We start from the raw sequence: 23,345 nt of genomic DNA on the forward strand, positions 1-23,345 counted from the left end.
CCCGGCTCCACCGCTGCCTGTTTCCCAACTGCTCCAGGCACAGCACGCAAAACACCTGCCCCTGTGCCGGCCGCCCCGGCAGTGGGAGTGGGAGCCTGGCCGTGGCCAGAGGGGCGGGAGTCTGGGAGCAGGTGAGATATCCCCTGGCCCCAGGGGACGGTGGCATCCTGGTCTCCCTGGTCTCCGGGGGTTCTTTGCTGCTCTCCCGGATGCCTGTCCACCCAATTCCCCCCTTCTTCATTCTGTGCCCACCACACATTCACCCACAACCTCTCCAGTCCAGCCAAGGGCTAAGTGTGCCAGCTGAGGATGGGAGAGGAGGGGATGCACAGCCATGCCCAACGCCAGGAAAACCTCTCTGGTGTGACCCAGAAGTCAAGAATTCCCTGTTCCGAGGGAAACAAAATGCAATTTCCCTCTAGCTTCTCTAGAGGCCTTTTCACTCCTTTACTAATGAAGTGATGCTTTTGCCAGCAGCAGCCTCCTACCTCCCCCTCAGGCACAAGCTGGGGATGCTTTGCTTGACCAAGAACTCAGGTGGAAACAGATAGAAATAACCAAATTTAAAAAAAAAGGCCCAGCTGCATTGTGTGCTCTCTGATATCCAGACCCAAGACCCTCACTGCCACACATTTATCCTGGCATTATTCATAGAGTAAGTCCCTTATTCATCCAGCTCCCCACCCACACCTGCTTGTCGGAAGGGCAGGAGACAAGCAGGGACATCCAAGCTTGGAGAAACCCTGCTGCAAAGCCCCTTTATTTCAAGGCTGCAAAGCCTGTGCTGGATCCCACTGTCCCCTCCTGTTCTGGGAATCCCGTCTTCCATGGGGGATTTCTGAGCCAGCCCTCACTCCACAGCACATTCCTCTGCAATTTTCACAGGCAGAAGTGAGTTTGGGGGTTTTTGTTTGTTCTTTGTGGTTCCTCTGTTCCTCTGCAGGCTGAGCCTGTTGGGTACTGGGGCCGGCCAAGCACTGAGCTGTATCCCCAGCCAGCCCTGAGCCAGCCAGCCATGTCCACAGGAGCTGCCACATCCTCTTCAAAAGGGATTCTCAGAAAACAGATCCAGGTGACAACTCCAGGAATCATTCACTACTTGGTGTTTCTACAAAGCCACCTACAGAAAACAAGTTACAGGGAACTGGGTCTGGCTTGACACCAGCAGCCTGATGGTAAATGTCAGTGAGCACAACACCTCCCAGGTGAAATCCTCACCCTTGCCTGCTGGTAACTGCTGCTGTGAGCCCTGCAGCACCCTCCTGCCCCCCCAGCTAGCACAGAGGTGATAATAGCACCCACAGCCAGAGCCGGCTCCACCAGCCCAGGAGAGCCCGGCGGCTCCTCTGCGCTCCGCTCCAACCTCCAGGCACGAGGGAATTGGGGAGGGAAGAGGATCACTCTGCTCCTGTCCTGCGGCGGGACTGTGCAGATCCAGCCCTCTGGCCCCAGCCCTGCACTGAACAGTGCAGCATCACTGCCTGACCCCTCTGTCACCCTGGGAACACTTCCCGAGGGACACCGACTGGGGAAACACAGACCCAGCCGTCCCTGGCCCGGGTTTCTCTGTGGTGTGTCCACCAGGAGATACTTCAGGGTCAGCCACGTCACCCACAGGTCACACTGCCCACCGTGCAGCAGCTCAGGTGCCAGACCGAGTCCCCCAGGGTGCCTGTGCCACTCACCATCCCAGCCTTCTGCAGAATTCTCATTTCTCCTCAGCCTGTTTCATTTTCCCTTAAATCGCCAACCCCTTCTCCCAAGCCTCTGAACCGCCTCACCCGCAGGACCAGCCCCATGGTGTCTTTTCCACAAAGCTCCCTCTTACCTCGTTTTTGGTCCTGTTGCTTTTAAGTGTCATTATTTTACACAAAACACAAGCTGTGGCTTTGTGTGGGATGGGCTGTGCTTCATCTCAGGACTCTTAAGTTCAGTGGCTCCCAGATCTGACTCAGGAGCTGATAGCAGAGTGATAGGACAGCAGCTGATCTGCCAAGGACTGGGGAATAAACCCAGGGCAGGAGGGCATCTGCTGCTGGTGCTCCGACCAGGCTGCAAGTTTGTGGAAGCCCTTGGCCTTTAGCAGGAAGGACAAGTCAGGGAAAACAGCAGAAATCTTCCACTTAAGGCATTTAAGATGATTCTTCAAGGAGGAACCTGAGGTCCTGCACCTCTGTGCCCACCAAGCCAGGCCTGACATGATGCTCTCTGAATCTGTCACGAGCACTTTTGGTTCCTCTTACTCTTTTCATCTGTGTCCTTTCCACTTATTGCCCAGCGGGAAATTCCTCTTCTTGGGGTGAATCATTCCCCATCACATGAGGGCTCCAGGAAAACCCTCAAGCAAGCCCTCCTGTAATCCCACCTACCAGAAGGCAAAGCAGAGGACTCACAGCCCTCTGGGGGGTAATTCAGGTCCCAGCATCACCAGACAGGCAGGACATCAGCGTGGGGCCAGACCCCACAGCCACGTGAGTCATGGCCATACCTGGGGGGCTACCAGAGCCCCGGGGACAGCAACAGCCCCCTGCCACTCTGGACTTCAGATGTGTGTAGGTGTTTGCAGGACACAGAATAACCCAGAAATTGTCACTCAACCCCATACACAGGGAAAGAAATGGGAGGGTACAGGCCAAGCCCAAAGGAAGGGAAAGCCAGGATCCTCTCCTGGGGCTCCAGGGCTGGATGGAACCTGGCTGGATTTAGCTGCTGGCAGGACAGGACATGGTGCTGTGCTCTGTAAAATCCCTGTGACAGGTCACCCTCGGTGCTAACACTCACCTTTGCTGTGCTTTTAACATCTCATTTCATAACAAAGCAGCAGAGACATCGTGTACTTGTACTTGCCTTTCTCAGTACTGCGCCGTTTTGCTCAGAAAAGCCCCCAAAATTCTTCCTTTAAGTCTGCTGTTGGAAATGCCCAGCCCCGGGGCTGAGGCATTGTCTGGGGGTGAGTGGGTGGACAGCAAAAAAACAAAAAGTGGAAGTAGCTGCGCAGCGACTTTCCTCCCTCCGAGACGTCACTGAGCCAACCCCCGAGGAAAAAAACAGGCGCTCGGCACCCGCCGGGGCAGAGCCCGGCACCGCACTCACCCTGCTGCCACGGAGGATGCTGAGCTGCCATGGGCCCCTCTGCCACTGCCCTGGCGCTGTGCCTGGCACTGCTCCTCGCCCCGCACACACACGGTGAGTCTCTTGTCTGTGCTCTGCCGGTTCTCATCTCCCCGCTCATCTCCGTGGCTCCGGGTGGGCTGCTCAGCCCAGGGCGGGGGAGGCAGGCAGGGAGCAGGTTGGAGCCACAGCTTGGACACCATCACTGGGTGCTCAGACCGGCGCTTTGGAGCGAGACACGGCCAGGGCTCCCTGCTTGCCGCTTGCCTTTTGTTGCTGGTTGGGAGCCCGAAGGCTCTTGAGTCCCCAGCCTCGCTTGTCCCCAGCGCTGTGATCACAGGCGAGGTGCCACAGCCACTGCTGGGCTCGGCGGCTGCCAGGGAAACCCACACGGGAGGGTGGCAGATGTTATCGAGCCGAGGCTTTGCTGCCAGGTGACAGGACTGAAATCGGGCAGGAGGTGTGAAAACAGTCTGTTTCATCCAGGCAGCAGATGAGCAAAACAGGAAAGCGGAATACAAACACAGCTGCAGAAAGCTGAGTCCGGACAGAGCCCCCACGGCCAATGGCAGGGGCTTGGGGATGCAAACACAGCTCCTTGCTTGGGGCAGGAAAGCACGGGGAACCCCCTGGCTGGGCTGAGCTGGGCTCTGCCCAAAGAGAGAGGAAGGGGAAGATGGGGATGAGCAAACGCTGAAACCCGGACAAAGAATTCCGGGGAAATCCTTACACATTTCGAGTGGTCAGCGCTAAACGTGGGGTGACGCTCCAGGAGGCCATCCCAAGGGCCCTGCCCAGCTCCCGTGGGCACAGGTGGGACGGGGGGGCTGTGCAGCCTCACCCAACGCCCACCGTGGGTCCCGCAGGTGAGGGGCTGGCGAGCCCCCGGCGCGTGCGCTTCGCCGCCGAGACCACGTGGCACGTGCTGCGCTGGGAGCCGGGACACGGCCACCCCAGGGACGTCTGCTACGACGTGGAGTACAAAGTGTGAGTGCAGCCGTGGGGGCTGAGCCCTGCCTGCCCTCCGACCCCAACGGCGGGGACAGCTGAGTCCCTGCTGCCCGCACGGCTCTCACCGCCGGTGCTTGTCCCCGCAGCTACGGCACCAAAATCCCCTGGACGGCCGTCCCAGAGTGCACCAAGTCCTCAGGGCAATCCTGCGACCTCACTTTCTACACCCTGGATCCCGACAGGCGCTACTACGCCCGGGTCAGGGCCGTGTCCGGGAACCACACGTCCTCCTGGCAGAGGACCAACGCCTTCTCCCCACAGGATGGTAGGTTGGGGTCTGCCTTCACCTCGGCCGGGGGCAGGAGGCTCTGAGGATGGTGAGGTCAGGGTGCCAAACCTCTTGGGAAGAACCGTGGGATGAATGAGAGCAGGCATAAATCCCTCCATACCTTTCTGGAGGGCAGGCAGGCTGCAGGATAGGATGGGACAAAGCGAGGATGGGTGGCACCGGCTGCGAGGGACGGTCACAGCTCAGTCCAGTGCCGCAAGCAGGACACGGCCCTAATGTGCTCTTCTGACTGACTTGCCTCCAGCCAGCCTGCGCCTGTCGGGCCAGAGCCTCTCCGTGAGGGGCAACACCATCCACGTGCAGCTGCAGCTGCTCTTCCGGAGTGGGAAGGTCACCGTGAGGTACGAGGACATCCACAAGGGCATGAGGCAGTACTGGGTGTATGTCAGGAAGACGCAGGACAACCAGACGGTGAGATGAGCTGCTGCTCCCGTGCTCTCCCCATCTGTCCCACACGGTGCTGCTCGGGTGGAAAAAACCACGTTATTAAAACACAGTCTTCCGTAAAACTAAATGCTTTCTCAGAGCCACGACACCGCAGAGAGGTTTCTCTGCGTGTTTCATTGCAGCAGCTTCCCCGGCTCTCGGGATTGTGGGCCCAGCTGCCATCAGCTGGGGAGGGGAGATGTCCCATTACCAGGGGACAGGGGAGGAGGGGGGAAGAAAGAGGGGGAACCAGCCCTGCTGCAGGAGCTGGGGGCTCTCAGGTACCAGCCTGGGCTCTCCTTGTTGCAGTTTGAAGTGGTGGAGGACAGGGCAGAGTTCACCCTCAGGGACCTGCTCTGGGGCACCGAGTACTGCCTGAGCGTGGAGCCCAGCGTGACCAACCGGCGCGTCCGCGCCATGCGCACCGACGAGCAGTGTGTCACCACCAACCAGAGAGACAGTGAGTGGGGAGCCAGGGAAGGGAGGGATGCAGACCCTCCTCAGCCTCCTGGCACTGGGGATGTGGCGGAGTCCACGCCAGGACAGCCGCTCTGTGCCCTTTGGACGCTGCCTGTCCCCCTCACCTGGTCACGTCCTCTCTTGCAGGGACTGTGGAGCTTCTCCCGAGCATCCTCAGCCCCTGCTTCGTTGTGCTGTTGGGGATCCTGGGGGCTCTGCTGGTGCACACCTATGTAAAGAAACCCGTGAGGACACCGTCTGTCCTGGTAAGGCACCTTTTCTGGCTGGCACGGAGTGGCAGGCGCAGGCTTGGGGAGTGCTGGGAGCAGCCAGCAACAAGAGGGACAAAGCCCGGCTCACTCCCTTCTTTCTCTCCCTCTCAGAAGTCCTTCATGAAGCAGAGCTCACTCTGGGTGGAGCACGAGCCCCCGTCCTCGGGTAGCCCGGACACAGACCCCATCCAGCAGCTGTTCCTGTGCCAGAAGGAGCCCCAGCTGGACAGCAGCACTAGCACAGCCCAGGTGCCCCTGGAGCAGGGCTGGAGGCTCCCAGTGCGGCCTGAGGACCGGCTGTGCCTGCTGGGACCCGCGGGAAGCAGAGACAACAGCGGCAGCAGCACCGACAGCGGCATCTGCCTGCACATCCCCTCCTCCTCCTCCCCCGGACTGAGCTGCTCCGCCCGCCCCGAGCCCCAGGGCTACAGGCGACAGCTGCCCACTGGCGACGACAGCGGTGTGGGCTTGGAGAGCCCCTGCCCTGGTCCCACGTGCTCCTCCAGCAGCGGGAACAGCAGCCAAGGGGAGCCAGAGCTCTGCCCTGGCACCGGCCAGGAGGCCGTGGAGTTCCGCGGGTACCTGCAGCAGAGCAGGGGCACGGTGGAGCCTGAGCAGGACCTGGCCAAGGGAATGCCCCTGTCGGGCTGTGAAGGGCCTGGGCAGGGCACTGACCTCGTGCTGGATGTTGAGTGCTCCGAGCTGGCTGTGTCCAAAGGGTATTTGAAGCAGTCCTCTCCAGAGCATCCCCGTGGCCACATGCAGGACTTCGCTCCATGGGGAGCCCCTTCCTTGGACTTTTCCAGCCAGGCGGGACCCCCAGCCCCCACTCTGCTGAGCTGGGGGGCTCCAAGTGCTCCCTTGGTCTCCAAAGCTTGCCCTGAGCTCCTGAAAGCTCCCTTCGACCTGAGCATCTTCAACACTGACATCCTGGGGACGCTGCCCCTCACCTCCAGCCTCAGCACGGACTGGCTCACGCTGCCAGGGAACCCCCTGAGCCTGCTCAGTGGGGACAGCAAGGACAGCCGCCTGTGAGCCGTGCCCAGGCCGGGGAGCGGGTGCTGCCAGCCCTGCACACTGACACAACTACCTCTTCTACCTGCTGCCCGTGGGGAGCAGCCACTCAATAAGCTACTGCCACCCCTGAATGTTAACGCATCAAACCAAGTGGTGCTGGGCTGAGACACGTCCCTGGAGCACCTGCTCAGCTACTGCTGGGGCTGCTTTGGCCCCAGGACTGTGTGTCCCTCCAGCTGGTCTCTGGTGTACCCTCACGAGAGACAGGGATGGACTGCGCTGGAGGGGCTCACCCAGCTCAAGGATACGCACCAGGATGTTTCCCAAGGATGATCCTGTCTTGTCTGCCCTCCTCAGCTGCCCAGCCTGAGGCACAGGGCCACCCTTGGGGCTGGGGCCAGCTCTGTGCTTCCACTTCCCCCTTTCTCTGGCCAGCACTGGGCTCCTCCAGCTGACGTCCACAGCTCCGGTGACGTCCTCCGATGACATCCAGACCTTTCACAACACAGACACTGGGAGCAGAGGGCAGCCTGACATCAGCCACCCTCCTGCTGGAGCACGGGGCTCCCTCCCTGGCTGACCTCACATGGAGGGAGCGAGGGACTGTCCTGACCCCACAGAGACCCTCTGGCAGAGCCTCGGAGTGCTGGCTGTCTCATGGGTTACGGGATACACGATGAGCCCTCCTTAACACTATGGGCTGTGTTCTGCCCCTGCTGTATACAGACATTATTTATTCTATTTAATTTGTAAATACAAAGGATGTGGTGTTATTTATTTGGGCTGTTTGTCTGTTCATCCTCTCCTAAGCTCAAGCTGTGCTTTCCGTTTTCACCTACGGACATTCCCCAGCAGCAAAGGGCAACGTGCCTTTGCCTCACGTGGGGAAGAGCATTTCCAGCACATCACAGCTGCAGAAAGGAGAACCAAGGCAGATCACTGAGAGCTTCTCACGCACCTGAGGACCAGGGTGGTTGTCCCAGGGCAGTGTTGTGGGATCAGTCACCAGAGGAGCAGCGGGGAAAAGGAGCTGAACTGCTCATCATGATTCCACAGGGATGGGATGGGACAGCAGGGAATACACAGGGATTCCGTGGGACAGCACCAGGGAAGGACAGGAGAACCTCAGGGCAGAGCAGAACAAATCAAACCCAGGGGTTGGGAAAACCAGGAAAGACTGAATATGGCATTTAGTGCCACGGGCTTGTTGACATGGTGGTGTTTGGTCATAGGTTAGATTGATGACCTCAGAGGTCTTTTCCAACCTGATTGATTCTGTGATTCTGTGAATAGTTACTGTCAGAATGGAAACAGAAAGAGATGGAACAACTCACCGTGGGCTACACACTTGACTGCTGCCAGATTACAGGAAGTTTTTCCAAGAGTCACATAGTTTCCAAGAACCTTCACGGTGGGATAGTCCCATTAAAAGTGCTGGTGGAAACCCTCCTCGGGGAATATGTTTTTCAGGTGAAAGCATGAGTCACTGCAGGCAGGAGAAGGGCGCTGATCATTGCCAGGTTGCCTTTTGTTACACCTGATGTTGCACTGCTCACACGTGAGGTCAGTGCCTGCATCCCGCGGGGGCCCGGCCGTGGAGGGCACTGGGCACCTCCTCCTGCCCCTCCACTGGCCCCAGCCCTTCTGCCTCTGTGTATTTTGGGGGCTGGAGCTTTTTGCTTTCTTTTTTTTTTTTCGACTTCCTCTGGAAAACGGAGTCATCAAAACTAAGCATGATTTTTTTTTAGTTTTTCTTTTAAGTGCCGCTGACGTCAAAGCTCCGCGGGCGGATCCTGCGCTGTGCTGAGCCCTGGCAGTTCCTGCCCACCACCAAGGGCTCCAGCTGCCAGCACTCGGGGCAACACGAGCAGCCAGAGCTCTCCTTTCAACCAAACCCAGGAGTTTGCCACAAAGCTGCAGGCCACAGGGCTTGGCTTCGGTAGCCAGGAGTGCTGATAGTCCCTCTGACTGCCTGGAAATCCCACTCTGTCCTCACTGGTTTCCCTGCACACAGTCACGAGTTTCTCTTTATTTTCCTTCTGAAGAAAGTTTGTATAGAAATGGTCCCTTTCTGTGGCCACAGCACCTTCCCCATGGCTGCTCTCATGCTCTGGGCACTTCCACAGCCACTTGCTCTGCTGAGACTGAAGGCAGTCAGTACGAAAAAATCAGGACAAACCTCACAGGGGCCTTCTGAGGTGTTTGCTTGCACTGTTGGTGCAGGGGGCAAACTCCCACATTGGTCCAGATACTGGAGCGAGGAGGGGGCCTGGAGCAGATTTCCCATTTCTTCACAGCATTTTCCACAGTTGCACAAACCCAGCCACCCAGTTCTGGGGCTCCTGGCTGTCCTCCTTAGCTGGTGCCCTGCACTCACAGTCCCAGGTCTCCTGGGCATGCAGGTGGCTGGTCCCGAGGACTGGAGGGTCTCTGAGCCGTGGGGAGAGTGGCTGTTTTCTCTGGGATGAGTGCTGAGGGAGCCTGGGACGAGGTCGCATCCTCTTCCTCCATCCCAAGCGAGGGGAGGCTGTGCCAGTGCCAGCCCCAGGCACCTCCTGTGCTGCCCGTGGCCAGGGAAGGACAGCAAGAGAGCTGTGGCTGGGGAGCAGATGGAGGAGCTGCCCAGGGAGAGTGTGGAGTCTCCCTCTCTGGAGACATTCAAAATCCTCCTGGATGCATTCCTGTGTCACTTCTTCCAGTGGCAGTTTGGACCAGGTGGTCCCCAGAGGTCCCTTCCAACCCCAGCTATTCTGTGATTCTGTGAAGCTTTTTTAAAAAACAGAAACTGCTACGTTACCATTTCAGTAGAAATCCAGCACCTTCAGGGGCTGTTTTTTACAGAAGTGAAAATGGAGGAGTTCCCCCCGGCCGGTTTTGGTTGCTTTTTTTGGCTGGTGCTGGGTGGTGGGTGAAAGGCAGTGAGAGGAAGCGGCGCAGGAGCACCCAGGCTCCAGCCCCAGCCCCCTTTGTCCCTCCCCACATGTTCCATCCCAGGCCAAGGACAGCGGGGAAGGAAATGCAAGCCAAAGCCTGTCCAGGGGGAATGAAAACCAGAGCCCAGGGAAAGCCCCTGTAGCCCCACAGCCACAGGATTTCTGCTGGGAAAACCTCGGGACTATCCCAGGGAAAGCTGCAATGCCCCGGGGCTACAAGGCAGCAAGGAGGCTTTGGGGCACAGCACTGTCACCCCCCTGGGCTCCTCACAGAGGCACCCAGGAGCTGTGCTGGGGGGACACGCATGGCTGGGGACCCCACACCCCTCACAGGGTGATGTCCTACCTGCTCAGCAGCCCGGCTCCCTCCTCACGGCCCCCGGGTGTGGAAGGGCTTGTAGCCACTGCCCGTGGTGCTCAGAGAGCCACTGATGCTGAACGGGGGCACCAGCTCCACTGCCACTGACCCCAGCCCGCTGTGGGGAGAGCAGAGGTGTCAGCAAGCTGCCCGTCCCCCTCCAGCCCCTGCCAGCCCGCAGGGTGGGCACTGTCCCCGTGGAGACCCCCAGAACAGCCACCCTGGGGAGGCAGTGCCTGCAAACTGCAGAACGTGGTGGATTCGGGACTGGTGAGGGTGTGTGACACCTCAGCACCCTGCACAGTGAGCAGCCAGCCCACCCCAGGCCCCCCCACGGCAACACTCACTGCGTGTGGTAGAGGTTGAAGACGAAGTCAGGCCCTGGAGAGGCAGGAGGAAGAGGAGGGAGAGGTATCAGAGCCACGTGGTGCCACAAACCCACCTTTGCTTTGCTGTGAGTCTGTGTGGCAGCACGGGGACAGGCAGGACAGGCAGTGGGACAGCAGCAGGACATCAGGGTGCATCCCCCTCCTCGCCTCTGCGTGTCCCCAGCTCGCCCCAGAGCCCCTGCACAGAGGTTTCCCAGGGGCCAGCAAAGGTCGGGGGTGCTCCCCAGACCCTGCAGCCCTGTCCTTTGAGCCCTCCCTGCCCTGTCACCACCTGTCCCCGTGCCCTGCCCTCACTCACGGTGCCAGCACCAGCCCCTCTGGTACCACCGGATGAAGGTGTAGCCAAAAACCACCAGGATCAGCAAGGCCAGCCCGATGCCCAGCACAGCCCCGATCACGTTGGTGGGCTCTTGCCCTGCAAAGCAGAGGGAGAAGGGGCTCTGCAGACAAAAACACCTCTGGAAGGCTGGGAGTTCTGATCATCCCCTGGGGGGACAGGATGGCTGGGATATGACCTTCCACCCTGCGCTGTCCCTACAGTGGGGAAGGGTTACACACCACGAGGCTGTTGAGTGCTGTGGCACAGAGATTTTTGCCACCCCCAAAGCTCTGGGTTGGAGACTTGGTCACACAGCCACCACCTCTGCTGTCCCCAGGCGGGCTGGCAGGAGGGATGGTGACTGGGGAGGGAGCTGGCCACCCTGACCACGCTGTATCCCCACTTCTGGTCCCACTCACACCCTCGTGGGGTGAAGCACCTCGTCCAGCTGCCCCGGGAGCCATCCATCGCTGCAGCCAGCCCTGCACAGCCAGGCAGACCCATTTCTGGGCTGGCAGTTCCCTCTAGAGGATGCACTTGTCAGGGCGAGCAGCCTCGGGCTGCCAGCACCGGATTGGGACGGGACACGGCAGGGGCTGTGCAGGGACACGGCAGGGGCTGTGCAGGACCACTGTGGGGCTCTACACCACTCCATCCCTCCCATCCATGTCACAGGGGCTGGTGAAGTCCAGCACCAGCCAACGCTCCCAGGATTGTTGAGGTGCCCAGCACAGCGGAGCCGCTGAGAATCCACTTCTCTGCTGACAGCTCTTGGGGGGGCTGTGCCCAGGAGGGCACAGGGGGTTTGGGCACGGCCCCACAGCACGGCCAGCCCCGCAGTGCAGGGCACAGGGACGGATCCTGCGCCGTGCAGAGTCTGGAGTGAGGAGGCAGCGGAAAGGGATGACCTAACAGCAGCTAAATTTAGGCAGATGCCAGCGGAGTGAGCACATTTCCCCTGTGGTCACAGTGTTTGCATAGTGAGCAAAGTCCTGGGTCATCCTGCAACCCGCAGCACTTGCTCCACCTGATGGGATCCAGCCGGGAGCCGCAGAGCCTGTGAGCACCCAGGTTCCACGGCAGGGGAGCAGGAGCACCCAGCCCTTCCCTCCCTTCCCTCAGCCCTCCTGCCTGGAGAGGGTGACACGGGCAGCCAGTGCCTCCTGCTCCTGCTGGAGCAGGCAGAGCTGGAGCCCCGGAACCCCAGGCCCCGGCAGGGGTGAGGTGAGGAGCTGCTGCAGCCGTGACTCATGTGCAGGAGCTGTGGGGCAGGAGGAACGTGCTGCAACAGCCTCCCTGAATCAGGTGGCTGCCGAAACTGCCCCGTCCCCACGCCCACTGCCAGTGGGAGGATGATGGCTTCGTGCCCAGGCCCTGCCCCGTGCCCAGTGTGGGAGGCATCCCTGCCCTGACACCCTCAGGAGCAGACATCCTCACAGACATCCTCACAGACATCCTCACAGACATCCCCCCATTCCAGAGGGGTGGCTCCGAGCAGCACTGCTGGAGGCAGAGCCACCACGGCAGGTGAGGCTCTGCCCCAGCTCCCAGACAGCAGAGGGGAGGAAGGTCACCAAAACACTGCCCATGCCATGAACCATCCCATCCCTGCCCCGTGAGGGGGGACAAAGGCCATCACTCACCTCTCCGGGGGTCCATCTCCCGGTGACATGCAGGAGCTGCTCACGGCTGTCCTGGGCTGGAGCTGCTGCAGCAGAGCCCTGTGTGTGCTGGAGCCTGGCACGTCCTGCCCGTGCCCTCCTCTCCCGGTGACACAGCTGCCTCACCACCTCCACTGCAGCGAGGCCAGGCACCAGTCCTCGCCCACTGGTCCAACTGGTTCCTGGGGAGAAAGCAGAGGAGCTGCAGCAGACACAGCAGACGGCACATCCCGGTGCCCAGCCCAACCTCCCCACCCTCTGGGGTGGGCACGATGCCCACCTGTGTGGGCAGCTCTGCCCTCCCACTGCTGGAAGAGGCTGAACTGGGAGCACTGGGAACCTGAGGGACAAGGACACCCTGCACACAGTGCTGGCAAGGTGCCTGAGTGGCCGTGTCCTTTGGCAACTTCCTGGCAAAGACCAGCAGCAAAGAGGGCCACAGGGGCTTGGGCATTTGGGGATGCCCACAAAGGTTATGGTCCCTGCAGGACCCTGCCCCCCATCAGACATCTCCCGAGATGATGCACTTACAGCCCTATGAGATCATCTCCTCGAAGTCCCGAACCACAGGGTCAGGTGGGAAATCAACTCCTGCTCGTGGAAAGAGGGAAAAACCACCTCCCGTGGCTGCAGGGAGAAGTGACAAACAGGGACAACCATTAACAGTTGGAAGCTAGGCATCCAGGGGCAGAATTCCTTCCCGGTTTGTGCCACCTTGCCTGGCCCAGCCTCTACCATACCCCAATGCCAGCGGCACAGGGTGCCAGGGCAGGGCCAAGCCCCCCAGCAGCCTTCCCCAGGGTGAGCATCTCAGTGCCAAGAGCAGGGGCGATGCCTGAGACCTGCAGGGATGCGGAGCCAGCGGGATTTAGAGGGGACAATGGGCATTGCAGACCCCCAGGTCCTGGCAGTGCCCAGCTCACACGGAGAGGCTGTGACCACTCCTTGCCAGACAGGAGAGGACTGGGATGAGGTGTGTACATGTGTGGCTCAGGGACACTGCTGGACACACAGAGCCCTGGGCCAGCCCTGCCTGACCCCTGCCTGACCCCAACAGAGCCAGGATGCCCGGAAACCTGTGTCATGCCGGGGCTCTGGGTGCAGGAGGCCGGGGAAGGGCTGGAAATGCAGCCGCACTCCAGGAAGCAAAGCCCCGAAGGCGCGCGGGGCTGTGACATAACATCTGCAAACCTCAGCTGCTTCCTCAAAGCCCTGCTAACCTCAAAGGAGGAAGGGCCGCTCCTGCCATGCCACCTCCCTCCCCACGGAGGCTCCCAGGCTGGTCTCCCTTCCAGGGCAGCGGGGCTGGCACTGGGATGCTCTGGGAAGGCTGTCAGGGCCCACCGTGCCACACCAGGGACCTAAGCTCTGCCCAGCTGCCCACTGCTGCAGCCCCTAAACCGGGGGGTTTTCAAGCTGAAATCTCCCACAGCAGCACAGGCACCCTCCAGCTGGACCTGCCAGTGCCACTGCCCACCCTCCATCCCACAATCTCTGAGAATCACATGGACCATGGGGACGGGAGCTGTGGGCACAGCCAGCCGAGATCCCCACACCTCCTGAGGGGGCTGGATCCCCAGCGTGAGTGTGGGGAGGGTGCCCCTTACCTCAGAGCCACACGTGGATTCCAGGATCCCTGGTCAGGCCACTGGAGCAGGCAGGGTCCCTGCTGGGACAGGGACGAGTTGGGACAGCGATGGCACAGCGATGGCACAGCAATGGCACAGCTCCCTGTCTGAGGAGCTGCAGGTCCAGGGCTCTCTGCAGCCTCCCACTGGCACAGCACACACACCTGGCAGCAGCAGCTCTCCTGACCCTGTGGAAAGCTGGATTAGCAAAGGAGAGGGTAATTAGCTGCACAGCAAACCCCACACACCCATCACTTCCAGCGGGAGCGCGCAGGAGGGCAGGCAGCCCACAGCCTCCCCGACCCCAGCCCAGCCCCTGGGACACCTTCAGCCAGCTGGGGCAAGCAGCTCCTGCACACCTAAACCTCCATCCCATCCTGCCAGGCTAAACCAAGCCTCTCCATCCCAGAGGGATTGATTATTCCCAGATGTTTAGCCCAGCTTTACATCAGACACATGCACGGCTCCACCAGCACCCCCAGCACCTTCCCGCAGGCAGAGCACTTCCCAAAACAGGGCTGAGGGCTGTGACAGCCCCTCTCCCACACACCCCTGCCAGCCCTAGCTCATGCCACACCAACGCCCAAACAGGCCAGCTGCTCTGCAAAGAGATGGGGGCTGCAAGAGGAGGGCACGGCCACCCCTGAGCACGCCCTGCTGTCTCCCCCTTGCAGCCTCAGGATAAACTTCCACGGGCACCCACTTTTTTCACCTTTAACTCCCCCCCAGCACCGCCGGGAGCAGCTGCCAGCCGTGACCTGGGGCTGCACAGGGACACACAGACCGAGTGACCCGAGAGCCAGGTAACCTCGTGCACAAACTCTCCTCCTTTCCTCCTCCACCTACCAAAACCTCGGCGTAAAAACAACCCCGCGCAACGCGGAAGAGCCGGACTAAGAGCGGGGTGGCCGTGGATGCCCTTATCATCAGGAGGAGCAGGAAAAATCAGTCAGTTCACTTCTGATAAGCTATTTGGTGACAGCAGCCCCGCAGGTGAGTCACCCCCCCCGGTGGCAGATGCTCAGGAGATTACGGCAGGTGATGGTGCTGCTGATAGACCGGTGTTGTATTACAATACAAACCAGAATTCCTGTTTCACAACTCCCCTTGTGGGTTTTAAGGAGTGCTGGGGCGGTCCTGCCCCAGTGTGAGCGCAGGGCGGGCACAGAGAGCAGGCACAGGGGTGCGGGAGCATCGCCGGCCCCGGCTCCCGGACATCGGGGCACCCGCAGCCTGCCCGTGCCCCGCACTGGAGGGTATTCTGTGATTCTCTGCTGTTGGCCGGGTTTCTGCAGGCAGAAGGACCACGCTGGAGCTGGATGAACATGGTGAGTCGCCGACAGCTCTGCCCCCAGCCCCTGGCTCCCCGCACACCCCGTGTCCCCCCGCACTCCCAGCCTGGCACTGCCAGGAGCGATTCGCCGGTGAAGGGGCAGCCCAAACTCAAAGAGTTGCAGCTCTCCAGCATCCAGGCAGGGCAGGGTTTTACCTGCATCTCTCAACACCCCACTGTGGCTGGTAGATATGGTCCCTGAGCTCTCACTCCCATGTTTCTCTGGCTTGCCTCGGCCCTCTCGCAGCCCGGGAAGCAGACAAGCAAGGCAGCGTGTCTTGCAGCCTTCGTGACAAGGGGAATGTGCCCTTCTGGAGTCTCATCCCTCCCGAGAGGGTTCTGGTTCTTGGGCACCACCTGGGTGAGAGCCAGGCCCCCCCTGTCCTGCAGTGCAGCTCCCGCTGTGGGACTGCAGGTCCCTCTGTTTGGGGACACTCTCCTTGCCTGCAGTGCCCTTTGCCAGCAAAGCCACGGCCACCAAACCCCAGCCTGGCATGCAGTCCCTCCCTAGGAGGGAAAGGCTTCCGTAAGAGGGCAGACAGGTACAACCCACCTCGCTGGGCACCGTAAAACCCTCCGCCAGCGACACACCAGGACATCATCCCCTCCAGGGTGGGGAGCTCACCCCCTGCACGGCAGCAACAGCTACACACACCCACGGGTTAAATCCCCGCAGCCAAGGAGTCAGCCTCGGGATCCAATCACCCTGGGAAGCCTGGTTTTGTGAAGGAACATCCCACCTGCTCCTGAGGGAGGGAAGAAGCACAGCTCAGCACACCCTGCAACCCCCGGATGGTGTGGGAGAGGAGGTTCAGCAGAACTCCACGGCTCCTGGGCTGGCATTTGCACAGCACAAAATGGCCATAGTTACATTAAGTGCTTTGAGAGAACACGGCAATGGAGCTCAATTAGTTACGGTAGCCTTGGGTTCTCCAGGAAATCATGTGCCTCCACTCCACGCAGGAGTGGGCACAGCTCTCGCCTTGCTTTGGATTTAACCAGTGCAGCTCTTGCCCGTAGTGTGGGTTTGAGAAGAGTCATGGAGAGGCAGCTCTGGGCAGCTCCAAGATGTGAAACCCTTTGAAACAGAGGAGGTTTGTGGACTGAAGAAAATGCAAAAAAAAAAAAAAGTAAAAAATCAATAATCTCTTATCCCACCTGCATCTGTCCCAGACCTGCACAGGTGTCTTGGAAAGGAGCCTGGATGACGTGATGGGGACAAGTATGGGCAGCTTGGGGACAGGCAGGGGCAGCACTGCCAGTTCAGTGTCCTCCAGCTGTGGAGGATCCATCGTGGCCTGGGACCGTTCCCAGTGGGAACCGTTAGGAATCCATTATCCAGGTCATGCCCAGCCCGGGCCCAGGGTGACACAGGAGGTCAGCATGAGGAAGGACCGGCCCCACATGCCCTGGGCTGGCTGCACTGCAGGGTGCATGTGCAGCATCACAGAACCCCCAGGGCTCCTGCGGGCACCAGGGGCTGCAGAGAAGCGGCTCTGGAAGGTGCAGGATGCACTTTCCCCTTCCCACCCTGCACTCCTACTCCCTGCCACCAGGAGCCAGGCTCTGCACCCCAGGGAGCTGATCAGAGCCCATCCAGGGGTGGGGAATTGGGTACAACCTTCCCACACCTGGCACAGGTGCCAGCTGAGCTCAGCTGTTTGGAGAAAAGCCACTGGCATTTCCTCAAAGGAGCCAGGCATTGGCATGCTGGGGCACGGCCACATGCCCACAGCACCAGGAAGGATCCTCACCCGCAAAGTCACTTCTTGTTCCCAAAACTGGCAGCCCAAGCCACGGAGCAGGGACATGATGGGGAGGCAACATGTCGTGGCTGAGCGAGGGGCAGCGAGCCAAGGAGCAGCCCATGAACCCGAGCTGACTCTGTGGGTGAGCCCAGCAACAATGGCTTGGCACTCGCCTGCTGGCACAATCCTGCTGGCAGGTGGGGTGTGCAGGGCTGAACGTGCCCCGCTGCAGTGACCCAGGGAGGGAGGGCTCACCTCTCCTCTAACCTGTCCCAGGCTGGAGGACAGACCCTCACCCACGTGCCCAGTCCCACTGTAATGCTCTTCTAAGTCCCAGCCTCCAAGCCCTGAGATGGCACAGGGAGCAAAGGCTTCCAAACCCCAAACCCTCCTGGATCTGCAGATTTATCACAGCAGGTTTAATCTTCCTTACCTCTGTCCATGCAAAAATCTTCTCTTACCTCTCGTGGCAGAGTCCAGAAGCAACAGCAAAGGCCAAGAGCTCACTGGGGCTGGCCGGGCATGGAAGGGACCAGCCTCAGCAGAGCAGGAAAACCATTCCACACGCTGCTGCTCAATGGCACGGCACCAACGCTGCTGCAAAACAGGGCAACAGGCACACGCTGTGCCCACCTGACCCCCCCCAAAGGGGCTCTGGGCTTTGCCCAGCACCAACCCTCTCCCTGAGGGCAGGGTCACTGCAGCTCACAGGACCTGCCCTCCTGCAGCCGGGCAGTTTTCCCACGAGAAGCTGGTGCAGGGGGGTATTTGTGAGGAGATCAAGCGGATCAATGCCTGATTCATCACGGCTCCAGCCCCGGCTGTGTTTACTGCGTGTCCTAGCAGCGGCACAGCCTGCACTCCCTCCCTCCCCGCCCTGGGAGCGCTGGCTCCCGGGGGCTGGTTCCACTGGTGCTCTGGGAGCCTCTCGGGGAGCGCTCGGGCTGTGCCTCCTGCTGTCTGACCCTACTGACGATACAACCCCCGTCGTGACATGCCTGAGTGCCACAGCCCCGCAGGCGTGTGTATTTTGACTCAGGTTTTCTTGGCACATCACAAAGTGCCTCTTTTGTAACATCTATGAGTTTTTAAGCCTCTGGCGTGTTAATGACAGTAACTCTGTTAATGACGGTAACATTAACAGCTGCTTACTGGAATTGCACAGGTGGTGTCCAAGGGAACAACACAGCAGGTGACCCCGGGTGACAGCAGTTGGGTGTCACACCAGGACACATCCCCAGCAGCTCTGAAGCTGGATGGAGGCTGGGGCATCCCTGCTCATCCCTGCTGCCCTCCTGGGGTGGCTGGTGAGCTGTGAGCTCCCCACGCTGCTCCAGACCCCGCAGCTGCTCTCTGGCTGCAGTTCCCCCCCGGTGACTGGTTTTCCCTCTGCTTTGCAGGACTCGGCCTCCGAGCGGCTGAACGGCAGAGGTAACTCCTGCGGGGGCTGGGGGTGAGGGCTGCCAGGCTGAGCCTGCCCACACTCCTCTGTGTTGCAGGTCCCAGCACGAGACACAAATCCCCGAGGACGCTGGAGTCCTTCAAGCGGGTCGGCATCCTTGTCCTGGCCGTGGTGCTCACCCTCGCCTGCCTGGTCGCCATCGGGTTCCTGGGTACAGCTCCCAGTGTCCTCTCCTTTCACGTGGCCACGGCTCAGCAAACACAGCTCTGGACCTGGCTCCTTGCTGGGCCCCCCCATGCTAGCCCTGAGCCTGCCCAGCAGCCGGAGCTCTGTGCTGAGCCCCCCTTTCCCTCCAGTCAAGGTTTACCTGGATCACCACTACCTGTTCTGCAAGCAGCCCCTGAAGCTGGTGCCGCTGCAGCGGGTGTGTGACGGGCACGTGGACTGTCTGCAGGGCGAGGACGAGGCCAACTGTCCCCAGTGGGTCCCTGAGGGGCCACCAGCGGGGGGTGAGTGCAGGACACCCTGTGAGAACTCTGGAGTGCTCTCCTGCTAAAGCCACCCAGAAGCTGACTCTGTGTCTGCCTCCAGCCCGCGTTTCCAAAGACAGATCCATCCTGCAGGTGCTCGACAGGAACACTGGAACCTGGTCCTGTGTCTGCCACGACCACTTCGACCTGGTGCTGGCCAAGGCAGCCTGTGAGCAGATGGGCTACAGCAGGTACAGGCTGCTTTCCCCCCGCCTCACCCCACTGCTTTATCTGTGCCTCTCCCATAAAAGCTCTTTTGGAGTGGGGCTCTGATTACCTACAGGGCACTCAGAGCTCTGCACTAATGGTTTCAGTCCATCCTCACCACACAGGAGCTGGCTCAGAGCCCTGGCAGCCTCCCGTGGAAGCAGAGTGCTGTGCTCAGTGTGCCCTGCTCTGCCCCCAGCCCACGGGCACCCTGCCCTGCCCTGCCCTGCCCCTGCCCCTGCCCCTCACCTCATCCCCACCCTCCAGCAGCACTGCCCTCACCCAGGCAGCCCAGGCTCTCCCTGCCAACATCACTCACCCAGGGAGGGGTGGGCACAGGGCCCCTTTATAATCTGGGACAGCAGCTCTTGGCTGGGGCTGTGGATGCAGCACAGGCTGGATCCTCACAGCTGCCATGAAGCTCCATCCACCTGAGGCCCCCTTGAGCCCCACCCTGAGCTAACAGCAAGTTTGGGTTGTTGCAATCACTTACAGCTGGTTAAACCTGACATTTGGGGGAAACTGCTTGGCATCACCCCTGGATTAGGGGACAATTTGAGTCAAGTTAGGTGTACACGAGGAAGAAGATGCATTCTGGTGTCTGAGCTCCTCTAGAAGCGCAGCCCAAGGTGGTGTTTTCCAGCGACAGGAAATCAAGGATTGAGGCTTTCAGCACAGGTCCCAAATGTCCCCCAGAGCCACCTGCCCACCCCTCTGCATAGCAGGAGCACTCTCCCTTCCTTCACTTGCTCCTGTCCTTGGTCCTGGGCTCAGTGGACAGTCCCCCCCCATCCTGCCACTGGCCCTTCAGGGATGTGGCACTTCCCCCTTTGGCATCCCCATGTCCCTACCCCAAGGAACCCCTTTTTTCCATGGGATCCAGGCTCCCGAGGTGCTCAGGCACCAGTGCCTGTCCCCTGCCAGTCCCTGTGTCCTACGCCTGGCTGCGTTTCTGACCCGTGCCCTCCGTGTCTTTCAGCACCCCCGCTTTCCAGGGGGTGGAGGTGAGTGCAGGGCAGCCCCTCCCTCCCCGTGAGGTCGTGCTGGACAACGGGAGCCTCCAGGTGCTGGAGCCGGGCAGGTGAGGGGGCACCATGTGGGAAGTGGCCGCTGAGCCCCGAGGGGGAGCCCGTGGTGCCCTGAGCCTGTCCTCCACCCAATCCAGCCCTTTTCCTCCCTCTTCCAGGAAATGCCTTTCTGGGTTGGTTGTTTCGCTCTTTTGTTCCAGTAAGTACCATGACTTGCTTCCAGCCCTCTCCCTCCCCACTTCTCGCAGTGTTCGCACGAGGAAAGTCGGATTTAATTACTGCTAACCTCGTTAAGCCAGTACAAACCCTCCAGAAATGAAACACCTGAGGGAGACTTACCCGGCTTGCCTGGCTGGGTTGCTTTTGCTGATGAATTACCTTGATTAAACCAATCCTCCTGGTGGGCTGGAGCAGGCAGGGATGGCTGGACCCCTTCCAGCAAGCCTGGGGACGAGGGGCAATGGCAGTGTGGTGGGGGTGAGGCACTCCAGCCACACTCCCCTCCCTGGGAGGTGCGAGACCCTCGGTCCCGGCTCACCCTGTCCCTCCTCACGTGTCCCTTTGCCCCCCACGCCTGCAGACTGCGGGCAGAGCATCAGGACGCCGCGTGTGCTGGGCGGGAGCCCGGCTGCCATCGAGGCGTGGCCGTGGCAGGTCAGTCTGCAGTACAGGAGGGAGCACATCTGCGGGGGCAGCATCATCGACCCCCGCTGGGTCCTGACGGCCGCACACTGCTTCAAGTGAGTCGGCACCTCCCCAGGGCCGGGGTGGCTCCTCCGGGCTGAGTCCCGCCGGGTTTGAGCTGCACGTTGATTAAATGTCAATTAACACGTGTGTAATTAACATCTGGGTGCCCTCGGTGTGATGCCGAGCAGGGCAGCGTGCGGGCAGGGCTCTGCTGCCTGTCCCCACGGAGGGACGAGCAGGGAGCAGTGACGGAGCTGTCTGTGTGCAGGAACAACCCCATCATCCAGAGCTGGCGCGTCAAGGCCGGCTCCGACCTCCTCTCCAGCACGGCCACCTCCACCGTGGAGAAGGTGTTCCTGGCCGAGGTGACACCCACGTCCCCCAGGGAAAACGACATCGCCCTGGTGAAGCTGCGCTCCCCCCTGCACGTCTCAGGTGAGCCGTGGCACAGCCCTGCCCGGGGCAGGAGGCCCCAGGGTCCTCTGTTGGCACCGAGCAGCGGGGCTGGGAGGGCACAGCAGGGAGCGGAGTGCCCGGCTGGTGGGTGGCCCCAGCCAGTCTGGGCCCCTTCCCTGTGAGCCCCCCCAGACAACACCTCCCTTGCAGACAACACCAAGCCCATCTGCCTGCCCTATTTCGATGAGGAGCTGGTGCCGGGCACACCCCTGTGGGTGATAGGCTGGGGCTACACGGAGGAGCATGGTGAGCTGGGCTGCACGGGATGATGGGGTCGAGGGCAGAGCCCCCCACCACTGCTGGTGGGCTCTCCCCTCCCTGAGCGGCCCCATGTCCCACAGGGAAGCTGTCGGAGCGCCTGCAGCAGGCAGAGGTGGAGCTCATAGACAAGCAGAGCTGTAACGTGGCCGCCTACCACGGGGAGGTCACCGACAGGATGCTGTGTGCTGGCCTGCCCCAGGGAGGGGTGGACACCTGCCAGGTTGGGGGGCCTGGGCTGGAAAGAGGGATGGGTGGGTCTGCACCCACCCATGACACGGCCCCTTGGAGAGGACAGCTGTCATGGGAAACGGGTGCTGGGGGCTGGGGGGCTCCTGAGCCCCCCTCAGAGGGTCTGTCCTTGGCAGGGGGACAGCGGCGGGCCCCTCCTGTACTCGGGCGGGCAGTGGCAGGTGGTGGGCATCGTCAGCTGGGGCCAGGGCTGCGGGACCCCCAGCACGCCCGGCGTCTACACCAGCGTCCGTGCCTACCTGGGCTGGATCTACACCGTCCGCAGGGTCAGTCCATCCTGCCAACCCCACTGCTCTGGGCACAGCTGGTGGGGGGAGAGGCAGCCCCCTTCAGCTGAGCTCTCTGCTTAAGGACACAGCTGTTTTCCTCTTGGTTTTGGCTGCCCTTTCAGAGCTTTCAATCTCTTCCCCCTCTCTCTTCGCAGTCGGAGCTCTGAGACCTGCCGGAACAGGTCGCTTCTCTCCCCAGGCCTCCCTCCCCATCCTTTTACCCTTGGCTGTCTCGGCTCCAGGACACGGATCTCCAGCCACGGGAGGTGAGCTGAGCCTCCCAAACCCTCGCTGGCAGCTGTGGTTTAGGGTGCCAGAGCCCAGCCAAGGAGGAAAAGGCTTGGAGCGACAGCCACTGATACCGAAAGGAATCTGACCGGCTCGAGCTCCCTTCCGGAGGAAGATTAATTTATTGCCCTGTGCTGACCCCGCTGTGGCAGGATGGCTCCTGGGGGGCGAAGCTGCTGTCAGCTCACTCCTGTTGTACAGAGAGATATGATGTTTGTGCTGTAGAGTTTCCCCACATCCCCATTAAAGGAAAGGGTTTGTTTTTTCACGCAGCCTCCGAGCGCTTTGTCCCTCTTCCTCGCAGGGCCATTTTTTACCCAGTCCCCTCACAGACCTAAACAAGACACCCACAGCAACCCAAACCACAGCGAGTTTCTCTAGTAAACATAAACTTTATTTCATTCAAGGCAAAGCTAACTAAACCTCTACAGTGCAAAAATGTGCTGTTAAGTCATCACGCAGCCTGTCGCACACACATCCTGTGTTTACACGCAGGTGTCTCCCACGCAGATTCACATGTGCTCATACACACACACCCCCAGTGTGCCCTGGAGCGCCTCTGCAGACCCCCCAAAGCCCCAGGGAGAGCAGGGACCCCGCTGGTGCTGGCACAAGCCCCCGAGACAGCCCGCTCCCCCGGGGCCCCTGCTCTGCGTGCAGCACCCATGTGCATATGGAGTTACATTCCCAAAAACTGCTTATGTGGACTTTTTCCATCAAGCCAGAGGAGTAATCCATGCATAGTGCAGCATTGCATATCCGGCAGGAAGTGGAGCTGCGTCCACACACACCGGCTAAAAAAGGCCAACAGGTTAGGACAGCTAAAAATAGTTCTTTAAAAAAACTCCCTCCCTCCCTCCCCTCGCTGTCCTCTCCCACGGGAGGGCTCCTCCAAGGACGGGCCGGGGGTTCTCTCGGGGTGACTGGGAGGTCTCACGCCTCCTCCCGGGCTCGCACACGGCGGTGGCAGGTCACAGTGCCAGGCATCAGAGTGCCCTCCACCCCAGGTCACAG

The 23,345-nt window shown here is 60.7% G+C and overlaps 4 protein-coding genes across 6 annotated transcripts in view; 2 read left to right on the top strand and 2 right to left on the bottom strand.

The window, feature by feature from the left end:
• The first annotated feature begins 3,049 nt into the window (after positions 1 to 3,049).
• Positions 3,050 to 7,227, top strand: IL10RA (interleukin 10 receptor subunit alpha). The gene is made up of 7 exons (XM_027699541.1): positions 3,050 to 3,186; positions 3,978 to 4,098; positions 4,209 to 4,387; positions 4,656 to 4,822; positions 5,147 to 5,297; positions 5,444 to 5,562; positions 5,680 to 7,227. The coding sequence occupies exons 1-7, from the start codon at positions 3,123 to 3,125 to the stop codon at positions 6,601 to 6,603; spliced, it is 1,725 nt and encodes a 574-aa protein (XP_027555342.1). The 5' UTR covers positions 3,050 to 3,122; the 3' UTR covers positions 6,604 to 7,227.
• A 638-nt stretch (positions 7,228 to 7,865) lies between these two features.
• On the bottom strand, positions 7,866 to 12,872 carry SMIM35 (small integral membrane protein 35). The gene is made up of 6 exons (XM_027699556.1): positions 12,777 to 12,872; positions 12,228 to 12,427; positions 10,564 to 10,680; positions 10,224 to 10,257; positions 9,865 to 9,994; positions 7,866 to 9,343 (listed from the first exon to the last, which is right to left on the bottom strand). The coding sequence occupies exons 2-5, from the start codon at positions 12,241 to 12,243 to the stop codon at positions 9,889 to 9,891; spliced, it is 273 nt and encodes a 90-aa protein (XP_027555357.1). The 5' UTR covers positions 12,244 to 12,427; positions 12,777 to 12,872; the 3' UTR covers positions 7,866 to 9,343; positions 9,865 to 9,888.
• Positions 12,873 to 14,701: 1,829 nt separating this feature from the next.
• On the top strand, positions 14,702 to 22,599 carry TMPRSS4 (transmembrane serine protease 4). Its single transcript, XM_027699543.1, has 13 exons — positions 14,702 to 15,201; positions 18,355 to 18,385; positions 18,454 to 18,567; positions 18,713 to 18,865; positions 18,948 to 19,077; positions 20,073 to 20,174; positions 20,280 to 20,320; positions 20,702 to 20,861; positions 21,077 to 21,243; positions 21,415 to 21,510; positions 21,606 to 21,745; positions 21,891 to 22,040; positions 22,199 to 22,599. The coding sequence occupies exons 1-13, from the start codon at positions 15,193 to 15,195 to the stop codon at positions 22,208 to 22,210; spliced, it is 1,305 nt and encodes a 434-aa protein (XP_027555344.1). The 5' UTR covers positions 14,702 to 15,192; the 3' UTR covers positions 22,211 to 22,599.
• Positions 22,600 to 22,707: 108 nt separating this feature from the next.
• SCN4B (sodium voltage-gated channel beta subunit 4) overlaps positions 22,708 to 23,345 on the bottom strand; it is an 11,635-nt gene continuing 10,997 nt past the window's right edge. For all 3 annotated transcript variants that reach the window (XM_027699553.1, XM_027699552.1, XM_027699551.1), the window contains exon 5: positions 22,708 to 23,345. This exon is cut by the window's right edge and continues 2,016 nt beyond it. The gene's annotated coding sequence lies outside the window, so the exon portion shown is untranslated.

This window comes from Neopelma chrysocephalum, unplaced genomic scaffold, assembly GCF_003984885.1.
Source record: "Neopelma chrysocephalum unplaced genomic scaffold, ASM398488v2 Primary Assembly neopelma1_138, whole genome shotgun sequence".
NCBI classification, from domain to species: domain Eukaryota; kingdom Metazoa; phylum Chordata; class Aves; order Passeriformes; family Pipridae; genus Neopelma; species Neopelma chrysocephalum.